This window comes from Saccostrea cucullata, unplaced genomic scaffold (genome assembly GCF_032062105.1).
Source record: "Saccostrea cucullata isolate Sc308-1 unplaced genomic scaffold, CSIRO_AGI_Scuc_v1 ctg1678, whole genome shotgun sequence".
NCBI lineage: Eukaryota > Metazoa > Mollusca > Bivalvia > Ostreida > Ostreidae > Saccostrea > Saccostrea cuccullata.
Window position 1 is genome coordinate 52,603 of NW_026924271.1, and position 12,417 is coordinate 65,019.

A 12,417-nucleotide genomic window follows, 5' to 3' on the forward strand; every position below is an offset into this window, starting at 1 on the left:
GGAGGGCCGAAATTTAGTTGAAAATTAAGAAGCAGTGAAATGGTCGAATTGGATATATATGGCACTCCAAATTCACAAAAATGAGCTAAACATACTTTCATAGTTGATAAACTATATGTTTGAATAGTTAACAATTCGTAAACTATAGTTGTACAAACGTTTGTTAACTATAGTTTAACAATAACTAGTTAACAATAGATTTTGTTGATAAAATAATACTTTTCTTTTGTAAAACTATATTTTACGTTTGTTAACTATAGTTTACGAATGCTAATCTATCTACAACGTTAACAATAGATTTTGTTGATAAACATAGATTCACGTCTGTAAACTTAAATCGTGTAAACTATAGTTAACAACGTTAATTATATTTTACATCAAAAACTGGGTTTAGTTTCACAACCAGTTTTGTAAACCGAAAACTATCATTTGTTGCAAAACAGAGAACTGGTTTTAAACTAGTTTACAAACCGTTAACTATGTTAAACCGATAAATATTTTCCATTTGTTTTGGCAGTAACTGAAACCAGTTTACAAATGTGAATAATGTTTACCAACAAAACCACCTCCGATGGTGGTTTATTCGTAAACTATAGTTAACAACCGTTAAATATAGCGATGAAAAGTATTCGTTAATATGGCGGTGATGAAAGATGGTAAACTATTTATCAAAGAAAAAGTTATAAATGATTGTTTTTTTGGGACAAACTATCTTTTGACGTTAAAATAAAACATTCTGTGACATTGTTTTATATATAGCCTTTGCTTCAGAGAATAAAAGATAAATGCTGCATATTGAAAATTAATAGTGTTTGTATAATGAACAGAATATGTTAAAATTTTCCTTTTCAAAAAAAAGGAATAGTGAAATAAAGGTTACATATGTCCAGAAACCGGCAATAAAAATGTTAAGAAAAAAATTCAGGGAAAGCAAACGCAAAAAAATTTAAGTTGCTACAAAATAGCGAATCCATGAAAAAAAAATCCGAGTTTAAAAGTTAGTTGAAACCTTCCACAGCATTAATACTTTCCCTTGTGTAAAAAATGATAAGGAATTCAAATTTTCATTTGATTAATCTTTGAGGCACATAAAAATGTAAACACTCCACTTTAACTATATGTAAGATTTTCAATCCATAGTGATAGAATATAAATTATGTTATAATTTCAATTTATGTCATCATAAATAAAAATGCCCCCCCCCCCCCCCAAAAAAAAAAGATTTTATCAAATTTATTTGCATATGTAATTTGGTTAATACATGTATGTTGTTCTCATTTTTTTGTCTACTTATCTTGTATAAACTGTTCATTTGTTTTACCGAGGTAAAGTTTTGGAAATTTAAACCAATGTTTTGAAAAACTAGTTTTAAACCTTAAACCAAAACCCGAACCAGTTTATGTGCAACAAATTCGCCCTATATTTATCAGATCGTTAACTATAGTTATCGTGAAACTGTATTTATCAAATAATCTATGTTTTGCAATCGCAAATTATTGTTTTCAGTGTTAGTATATAGTTGACGGTTCTGAAACATAGATTATCGCCTTAACTATGGTCAGATGTAAAATAAAGATTAACGTTGTGAACTATAGTTTACAGTCCGTAAAATATAGTTTACAACCGGTTTATCGACTGTGAAACCATGTTTAGCTCATTTTTGTGAATTTGGCGTGCCATAATATATATATTTTGCAACGTAGCGGTAATGTTGACCCTCCGGATCCCCACTCGAATACTACTTGCACCTGAAGTCATCACATTTCGTCTCATCACAAAAAATAAGGGGCCCGAACCCAAAATTTACAATGTTATTTATTAATTTTTTTAAATAAAGATTTGTAGCCTGCCGGTCGGTCTGAAAAATTTGGGACGGACATGCATCGGCCTCCCATGCAATTTTTCCAGACCAGCGAGCTTCGGATCTGCAGTTATGGTTATGCACTCTATGAGGGTTTTGTTATCTGATTTTTCTTAAGTATCCCCTCGAGGAATGACCAACATAATCAAATTCCAGAGCTATAATCCCCTTTACCCATACTTTCTCCATAGTTCCCGTTATATATTCTACTGTGTCAAGTTCCTAATTGAAGTTTATGCCTAGACATGTGGTCTGTATTTTGTAAGGTCCAGTCAAATTCATTGTTTTTAGGCAGTCTACGTACATAACTAATAGACACAGACCAGAAAATCATGCCAGTACGAAAATGTCGATTTTCTGTTTGCCTTTGTTTGCAATAAAATGTTTGCAGAGGAAGCAGACAGTAAGGTGAAAAGTGTGCGCTTTACTAGGTAAGACTAACCAATAATCGATTCCAGGTTTTTAACAATGTTTAATACAGTAATTTTATTGGGATTAATTATATCATATGCTATAATAGGACTTGTCCAAGAAGTGTTTTGTTTCACTGTATATTTGAATTGTGATGTATGCGGCTGTTTTGGTCATTTTAGAAAAGGTATGATTACTGAATACAGTCAAAATATTTTCTGACTTTCTTTTAAAGAAAGATAAGTTATGAGAGAATCCTCATATGAATGTGCACTGAAAGCTTAATTCATTTGATTATATCAGCGTTAAAAATTCTATATATATACCTATCCATGCATGTTTGTTTTATTTTTTAAATTGAATTTAAAGTCTCATTAAAGGATATCCTTTGCATTCCCTTATTAACTACAATCAAAGGTTAGCAACATAATATATACTAACGCGACAATTCTGTAAATTATTTTTTAAAAAATCAGTAGAGAAAAATTAGTAAGTAGAATAATTTTATGAATCTCCCCAACACTGAAAAGCAAAGTGGACCTATTAAAAACACTCTTGATTTTATTGAATCTTCCCTTTCAGTCATTTTTTTTATTCCATGAAATATTACCACCTACCAGATCAAACATTTTATCTTTAGATCCGTGCCTTGATCTTGATCAAGGTCTTACAATTTCCAAGCGTCTCATCGACCCAGAATCATTAACATTATGGACGATGGGATCAAGGACCGAAAACACCACAGTTAATTTATGGTATCTTACAACTTTACATCAGCATTTAATCAATAGAAATTGATAGGACCAAATGGCAGTATGAAGGCTAGGCTAAGAAACACAAAAACTTGCAAATTTAATTCTTTATTTTTCAATGTGTGCATTGTTTTGGTGTTGAAAATTTCTGTATTATGTATAGGCCTATAATGGAATATGTGAAATATAAATGGTCATATATTTTTTTAAATGACACTGTTTTGTGTATAAGTGACATAAAACTAAAATGATGGCATTTCAAATTCATCATATCCTAGAAAAGGGCAACACAATGAGTGTTGAACTTGTTGAAGAAAGGTAAACAGGTCCAGTCCAAAGACTATTTCTACCTACGTAGCTATTAATAGCTACCTGAATATTTAATACCCAAAGTAGCTATTTTTACCTACTTTCTGCTTTACTTGCATTTTAAAACACAATTTATGATATCAAACATGGTGAGCGAAAGTATATACAGTCACACTGATGATAAAAATGACAAAAATTCGGCCAAAAAATGAATACTTCGTATATTATCAATTTTGCATAGAAACTAATGTAAAATTGCTTATATAAAGCAATCATTTTTTGACCAAAATTTTCTAGTATTCATCATTAGTGTGACTATATCAAAAGATATGGTATTCACCATGTTGCGCCGTTTCACTTTGTGCCGCAAAATGTGAAATTATAAAAAGTAGGTAAAAATAGCTACTATGTGTTAGCTGAAGATATAAGATATATATAATAGCTACGTAAAGAAAAGGTAATTGCTATGAAATGGGTAAAAATGTCCTCTGGGATATAAAATGATGAATATTTAATGCAGCTAGTTTTCTATTGATTTTTGCTGTTAAAACACAATTTATCAATTAATGTTGTAGATAGTATATACTAAAAATGTTGAATTAATGACGGAATAATATTGAAAAATGAGTATGCAAGGTTCATCAACTTTCTAGATATTCTTAATATGGCCTTGTGTGTTAAATTATGGCATAAATTGACGGAATAGGCTATGTTTGAAGGGGTTTACTGTCATAATTTGGCTAACAATTAAATAGCCTCACTATAAGTATTAATACAAAATCAGCAGAGAATAATAATATTGGTACTCGGTAATAATTCATTGGGGTTAATAAAAAGCTGACAAACCTTTAACTGGGCTATTTAATGATAAAGACGTTATCCTTGGGACTAAAACTGGCGTGTTTTTCTGTTTACGATTTAGTTTCAGTTTAAATAAAACAACGATTTTGATTGGTTCATGCAAACTTGCTTGAGGCCAATCAGAGAATGCATTTCTAACTCCGTCAAACTTAGCCTATTCGGTCAAGGGTTTATGTGGGGAAGATGAAGTAAATGGACATACTGACATTACAGACCCAACTGCATGCATTGACTATGATGTTATAAATTTGATTTAGCTTCATTTTAATAGTACATAAATTTTCTATAGTACTTTCTTTCCTGTTACATTAAAATGATGATTCATGAAAATAAAAAATGCCTTACAAAATTAATGAACTAAATAAACATGGAGGGAAAAAATGATTGTCTCCCCCCAAATGGAAAAATATGTCTATAGAATCCAGTAAAACAAAGATTTATTTGAAGAATGACGTATTAGATTGTACATAACATTAGTTGGTTACTCTAAATTTAAAAAAAAAGCCAGAAAGACAAACACTTTAATTATGAAAAGGATTGAAGAGTACCCTAATGGGTTAAGTGTCCCTTAGTACAAGTAAAATCCTTGTTGTTGTTCCACCTGTATAGTGTATATACATCAGAAGTCTCTTAACAAAGATTGATATAAGTAAAATGTCATTCATCTATTTGATCTACTGTTGTAGTGAGCATGAACATGATAAACTTTTATCTGTTGGAAATGATGATAACTTGAACAAGCAAAAGTATGTGAGTACAAAGGGAGAGGGAAGCCTTCACTCACTGAGAACAACATCTGGAGGAGTGGAAGGGAGAAGCAACACATTAAATTCTCACAGCCCAAGTTCTAAGTCAACAGAAGTAAAGGCAGAGGTAAACAAATATATGTTATTAATATTTAAAAGTTTTCACAGCAGTTTCTTTACATATTAAGCTTTTCCAAGTTTTTATTTCTTTGTTTAGCATCCTTGGTTTTTGATACCCAGTATCAGAAAAAAAAAAAACATCAAGAGAACTGAAATTGATAATTCTGGTCAAATCACTGAATACTGTCATTTTCTATATTGATTACATGTATACAGATTCATTTATTTCCAGATAACGGTAGTTTATACGAACACTGATGTTTGTACTTTTATTATTTTATCAGGACAGCAATATGAAGATGCCAAACTGGAGGAAGAAAGTATTGAAGGTTGCAGTAACCATTATGTTCTTTGTCATGGCAATAGGTGTCATTGTAATTTGGACATTGCATGAAGGTGGAGGTGAAATCCTAAAGGAAGATGGTGTCTTCACATTTGATATTGATGAACGTGAACTTTTCATCAACCTTAAAGAGAATGAGAATGCTCTAAAGCTAAAACTTGGTGGAGATGAATTTAAAACACTGGCCAAAGAAACATCAGTGAGTGACCAATGTGAGGATCCCGCTAACAAATACTGTTATGTTCTTAGAGATGGGACAGCTGTATTTCTGAGGTCAACTCAGATGAATGGAATTCAGTGTTACCATATCAGCTGGAAAAACTTGACATCCTTTCTACCAGAGGATTGCTTTGAGTTAAATCATGGACACTGGTATGGTCTTGTGAATAAACAAAACCCATCAGGAAACACATGGCCAATACAGAATTTGCAAATTTCCAAGCAAACAATTCTTGCTGGCTACAATAAGGGCATAGGTAATATCTATGAATATTATTGGCTCTCAAGTACTGGAACAACATTCTATATTTTTGATGACTTTGCAGTTCAGATATCATTCAACCATTCCAACAGCAATAAATTTTGTGTCTCTCCTGTTCCCCGTGAAAACTCAAACTCACTTGAATATGCAGTTTGCCAAGGAACATCCATCAAAGAAGCTCACATGGGAACATCAAAGACATTCGGCCTACAACCTGCTCTTGCTTTCAACAGTACAGACATAGGATGGATGTTTGATTATGTTTGGGATACTCAGAACCTTGGAGTAGAGGACAGGAGTAGCATAGTTAACTTTATCCTGAATAACGTTTCCATCAATAACCTTAATTGTGGTTTGTTAGAAATTCCTTTGAGCTGGGAAGAAAATATTGGAGATTTTAATTTAAGTGTCAACCTTTTTCAGTCTGTATTTAAAGAACTAAAGGATTTAAAATGTAACATGATATACAACGTTTTTCCTGCTTCATCATTTGAATCTTCAAATTTTATATCTGGAATAAGATCAAAAATGTTTGCTCTAAACACATTCAGCAATGCAACATATTTGTTGGACTATAGAAATACGCAATGTGCGGTGTGGGAATTGGGGAATCAATATGTTCAAACATTTATTTTGAAAGAATTGTCTGATATTGTGAACAATTTTAATGTTAAGAAGTTTTTTTTGCAAAGTATCCCATCAGTGGATGGGCTAGAAGGACATTGGCCTAGTAGAAGTAAGGAGTTATACAGGCACTGGCTACACTTACTAAATAACATGACAGGACTGAATTTCCAAGAAGAAACCTTCAGAACACAGAGCATACCCTCTGCAGTCGAAATTCTTTTCAAGCAACATGCAAATGAGAAAAATGCATCACAGACTTGTATGACAAACAGTATTCCTAATTTAATTACGCTGTCACTGTTTGGGTATCCTTTACTCATTTCAGCCCTTGACCTGTCTTTGAATAAGTCTGTAGATCCAGATATACTCCTAAGATGGTTACAGGTTTCTGCATTTATCCCCGCAATAAAAGTCCCAATGGCAGCTTTAATGCAAAATACAAATTTACTTTCTTATGCAAGAAAGGACATTCTTGATCTGCATAACTCAATATATAAGAAACTGGATTTTCTTAAATATTTGGAAATGTCTAAAGAACCTCTTATAAGGCCACTCTGGTGGTTAAATCCTAAGGATTCTGAATCACTGACCATTTCTGATCAGTTCTTAGTTGGAGATGAGTACCTGGTAGCCCCCCTTTTCTGTTCAGGTCAAAGATCTAGGGACATATATTTGCCTAAGACTGCTGACACAAGTGTATGGCAGTACATTTTTAGAAATGGAACTATCAGAAATTTTGCAGCAGGGGGGTGGTTGCGAAAGTTTCGTGTAACATTGTTCGATATTCCATACTTTACTAGAAAAGTTGTGCTTCCTATTTCCGATGATTAGTTGAAAGTGAATTGCCTGTTGTATTTGTGTACTTTTACCTATTGCTATTACTCAAGAATTTGATTCAGTTTACTATTTTGGAAGAAGGATGTTGGATTGTGAAGCAAAATCTAGTTAATGAATTGTTATCTATCTGCATGATTCAACTATTTTACTCATCTGTTGCACTTGTCTCTGCTTTTAATAACATGATATTAATGATAGAATATTCAAATTTACACATACTTGAAACAGGTTAGGATGTTTTCTGCATTGCTTTCAAAGTTCCTTGACTGAATTAAATTTAAATTTGAGGATGACTTATTTTGATCAATTTCTTCTAAAAACATACAAGATCTTTTTGAGTTGACTCAGACTTTTCATTTGTCTTGAAGTTGTTCTGCATCTGTGGACAGAGACTCATTTTTGATAGTCATTTTCTATCATTGCATATATAAAATTAAGTTTTGATTGTTTTAAATGTTATCATTGGAATTGGACTTGACCCTTTACCTTGAAATCAGTAAATTTATACTAAAATATATTTATCTGCTGAGTGTGAACTACTGTGAGTATATCTTCTGACCTCTCTGTAAAGTGAATCAGATTACACCATACATGTATTCAAATGCTGCAGTCTGGGCTGGCCTTGGCATTTTACCTCATCATTGGTTCATAAAACATTACCTCTTTTGTTGATGAAATATTCTGATTATCAGCATTGAGTTATTTGTTCAATATTACCATTGGATGTGACCTTTGTCTTTGACTTTGGAGGTGGTGAATGATTTGGATATTAATCTTTGTTGAAGGTAACCAATCAACCTGTTATCTTCAATTTTCATGTAGGATATTATCAATGCATTAAGATATAACATTTAAGGAGGCTAGGGGGTCAACAAATTAACCACCCGATTTATCTTAATTTTTTAGAAATGATGTCTTAAGCTGTCAACTATCATTTGGCAAAGAAAAATTTCATACATCTTATTTTTAAAATTTGGTCATTTTTGTATATCTTTATATGGAGCTCTTCCTTTAAAGGAGGTAAAAATAGTCTGAAAATGGCCACAACCCCAGCCCCTTTAATGATTGATATGTTTTAATAAAAAAACCCTAAATTTTCATATGAGATGTGGGGGGCATGCTTCTGTTTCAATACAATGGTCTTGATAAATTACAGTCAAACCTTGTAATCTCAAAGATCTGAGGTTTCGAGATATGCAGGGGAAACTACTTAATGATAAGTGTTTGGGACTCCCAAATCACTTCAACATATCCATGGTATTTGAGATATCATGGTAAGAGATATCAAAGTTTAACTATTGTTACATCCAATAGATTTTCAATGCTTTGAATCCAATTTAAAACAAACTTTAAATTTATCATTCAGTTTCCGATTTGAACAGTGCACATGTAGTAATATTATACTTTCATGTAAATTACTTGAATCTGATTCGTCGAGAAAAATTTGATAAAAAACACTACTACCCGCTGAATAATGAAACGACACCCTCCTGCGTAGCGACAGTCAACATTGCTTGACGACGGGTGGTATTCCAAAAAATAACGACTGCGCGGGATCTATGCGCACACGGTTCACTGTAATATGTATTTGTATAAAACATTCAGTATGATATAATAAATATTGCATGTAGTTGAGTGTAACATTGAAAATTTTCACCCCTTGAAAACCATTGTCTACCTCGGCTGCGCCTCGGTTGACAATGGTTTTCTTGGGGTGAAAATTTTCAATGTTACACTCAACTACATGCAATATTTATATAGTGTTACATGAAGTGACTACATGTGTGAAATCTCATTTTGTAAATGAAGTATTGAACCATTTAATGCTAAGAAAATTATGTTTTCTAAGTCAATTGCATATAGGTTATGCCCTAATTGATTTAGAACAAATACAAATCCAGTGCTGTTTTTTCACATTATTAGACCATGTGTGCAATTGTTAATTAATAGAAAATTATGTATTGTGAGTGTTCTTTGTTATTAAGTTATCTATGAATAATAGTTCAGTTATTTTTTTGAAATTTTATTTATTTTTTATAGTGTAATGATATGCAGATTCTTAATCTTTTTTTATGATTCAACTCAGTGATGTGTTAATAATATGTCTAATAATCTATGTCAGCTATAATAAGTTATAAACTTGATCTGTTTTATGATCTCAAATGCACATGTCTTGAATATGTAGAATTTATTTTTACCATTTTTGTCCAGAGCCCTAATTTTTCATATTCCAATTCTACCTTTAGTATATGTCCTTGTGAAATTTCAAGCTTTTGTCACTAATTTGAAAATTATTTAACATAGATCATGTAGATTATTTGTGTTTTTAGCTCACCTGAGCCGAAGGCTCAAGTGAGCTTTTCTGATCAAAATTTGTCCGTTGTCTGTCGTCGTTGTCGTTGTTGTCGTAAACTTTTTACATTTTCATCTTCTTCTCAAGAACCACTGGGCCAATTTCAACCAAACTTGGTACAAAGTATCCTTAGGTGAAGGGGATTTAAGTTTGTTCAAATGAAGGGCTACGCCCTTTTCCAAGGGGTGATAATCATGAATTTGTTAAAAATTAATGGCATTTTTAAAAAATCTTCTTCTCCAGAACCGCTGGGCCAGGAAAGATGAAACTCATGTGAAGACATCCTCAGGTAGTGTAGATTCAATTTTGTTCAAATCATGCCCCCTGGGGCAAGGGTGGGGCCAAAATGGCCGACCCAAGTTTTACAGAGGAATATATAGGAAAAATCTTTAAAAATTTTCTTCTCCAGAACCACTGGGCCAGGAAAGATGAAACTCATGTGGAATCATCCTCAGGTAGTGTAGATTCAAGTTTGTTCAAATCATGACCCCCGGGGCAAGGGTGGGGCCAAAATGGCCGACCCAAGTTTTACATAGGAATATATAGGAAAAATCTTTAAAAATCTTCTTCTCCAGAACCACTGGGCCAGGAAAGATGAAACTCATGTGGAATCATCCTCAGGTAGTGTAGATTCAAGTTTGTTCAAATCATGACCCCCGGGGCAAGGGTGGGGCCAAAATGGCTGACCCAATTGATACATATGAATATATAGGAAAAATCTTTAAAAATCTTCTTCTCCAGAACCACTGGGCCAGGAAAGATGAAACTTATGTGGAATCATCCTCAGGTAGTGTAGATTCAAGTTTGTTCAAATCATGACCCCCCGGGCAAGGGTGGGGCCAAAATGGCCGACCCAAGTTTTACATAGGAATATATAAGAAAAATCTTTAAAAATCTTCTTCTCCAGAACCACTGGGCCAGGAAAGATGAAACTCATGTGGAATCATCCTCAGGTAGTGTAGATTCAAATTTGTTCAAATCATGACCCCCGGGACAAGGGTGGAGCCAAAATGGCCGACCCTAGTTTTACATAGCAATATATAGGAAAAATCTTTAAAAACCTTCTTCTCCAGAACCATTGGGCCAGGAAAGATGAAACTCATGTGGAATCATCCTCAGGTAGTGTAGATTCAAGTTTATTCAAATCATGACCCCCGGGGCAAGGGTGGGGCCAAAATGGCTGACCCAAGTTTTACATAGGAATATATATAGGAAAAATCTTTAAAAATCTTCTTCTCCAGAACCACTGGGCCAGGAAAGATGAAACTCATGTGGTGGAATCATCCTCAGGTAGTGTAGATTCAAGTTTGTTCAAATCATGACCCCCAGGGCAAGGGTGGAGCCAAAATGGCCGACCCTAGTTTTACATAGGAATATATAGGAAAAATCTTTAAAAATCTTCTTCTCCAGAACCACTGGGCCAGGAAAGATGAAACTCATGTGGAATCATTCTCAGGTAGTGTAGATTCAAGTTTGTTCAAATCATGACCCCCGGGGCAAGGGTGGGGCCAAAATGGCCGACCCAAGTTTTACATAGGAATATATAGGAAAAATCTTTAAAAATCTTCTTCTCCAGAACCACTGGGCCAGGAAAGATGAAACTCATGTGGAATCATCCTCAGGTAGTGTAGATTCAAGTTTGTTCAAATCATGACCCCCGGGGCAAGGGTGGGGCCAAAATGGCCGACCCAAGTTTTACATAGGAATATATAGGAAATATCTTTAAAAATCTTCTTCTCAAGAACCACTGGGCCAGGAAAGATGAAACTCATGTGGAATCATCCTCAGGTAGTGTAGATTCAAGTTTGTTCAAATCATGACCCCCGGGGCAAGGGTGGGGCCAAAATGGCCGACCCAAGTTTTACATAGGGATATATAGGGAAACCTTTTAAAATCTTCTTTTCAAGTACTTCAAAGCTATGATTAGTGATATTTATATGGAATCATCCTCAGGTAGTGTAGATTCTAGTTTGTTCAAATGATGAATGCCTGGAGGGGGGGGGGGAGTAAATTCAAGCCCGATGTGCTCAGGTGAGCGCTGTGGCCCCTGGGCCTCTTGTTAAGTCTTCTAGTTGTTTACACCAAGTTTAAATTGAATACAAATTCAGACCCTTAACTCCCATTTTCAAGACGAGGTTAATCCAGCAGAAGCAGTACAAAAAGAGGGAAGGAGGTTACACTTTGGATGTTTTTTTTTTAAATAGATAGTATTATGTAATGTAATGAATGATTTTTTTGTTTTTGAAAACTTGAAACATGGAAAGGGAGTAGGCATTAAAAATATGGCTAAAATGTTCTTATTTAATATATTATAATAAGTGTTTCTTCTGATGAATCTACCGAATTACACGTCAAGGCCACAGTTTCTTGAACCATTTTGCTTTTGTGTAGGGGAAGGTTGTTGATAAAATTTCAGATGAATCGGGAATCAAAATCAGAGTAATAGCCCTTAAAAAAGGAATATATCTTTGTAAGAAATTAAGAAAAATTTAACCTTAAGTTTGTAGGTAATCCATGCATAAAAGGATACAGCTTACCTGAAATTAGCTGCAGATCTGTAGCTCTCCGGAAAAAAAAATGATAGACTGGAGAACTACAGTGCCACCCCTTGAAAAAACTGTATATTTATTGCGCACGAAAAAGTGCGCTCGGTTCTCGGTTTATTTCTCCATGTTTTTAAACTGTAATCTCAAACTATTACTAACCGTGTGTTCCT

At 33.8% G+C, this 12,417-nt stretch overlaps 1 protein-coding gene and 1 long non-coding RNA gene across 3 annotated transcripts; both read left to right on the forward strand.

Annotated features, from left to right (window-relative positions):
- Positions 1-2,965: 2,965 nt before the first annotated feature.
- Positions 2,966-9,664, forward strand: LOC134266092 (SITS-binding protein-like). Of its 2 annotated transcripts, none has more exons than XM_062748327.1 (3): positions 2,966-3,027; positions 4,881-5,067; positions 5,345-9,664. In XM_062748327.1, exons 1-3 carry the CDS (start codon positions 2,990-2,992, stop codon positions 7,340-7,342), a joined length of 2,223 nt encoding a protein of 740 aa, XP_062604311.1. In that variant the 5' UTR covers positions 2,966-2,989; the 3' UTR covers positions 7,343-9,664. The 2 variants fall into 2 exon arrangements, with proteins under 2 accessions (XP_062604311.1, XP_062604310.1); XM_062748326.1 differs by lacking the exon at positions 2,966-3,027 and adding an exon at positions 3,243-3,342.
- Positions 9,665-10,245: 581 nt separating this feature from the next.
- LOC134266093 (uncharacterized) lies at positions 10,246-11,264 on the forward strand. The gene is made up of 2 exons (XR_009991893.1): positions 10,246-10,368; positions 11,037-11,264. It is a non-coding gene; the product is annotated as an uncharacterized LOC134266093 (long non-coding RNA).
- The last annotated feature ends 1,153 nt before the right edge of the window (positions 11,265-12,417 follow it).

Coding starts and splice junctions, on each gene's coding strand:
- LOC134266092 (XM_062748326.1), top strand. CDS start 3,272: ATGATGGCATTTCAAATTCATCATATCCTAGAAAAGGGCAACACAATG. Junction 3,343..4,880: donor GTTGAACTTGTTGAAGAAAG/GTAAACAGGTCC, acceptor CTACTGTTGTAG/TGAGCATGAACATGATAAAC. Junction 5,068..5,344: donor CAACAGAAGTAAAGGCAGAG/GTAAACAAATAT, acceptor TTATTTTATCAG/GACAGCAATATGAAGATGCC.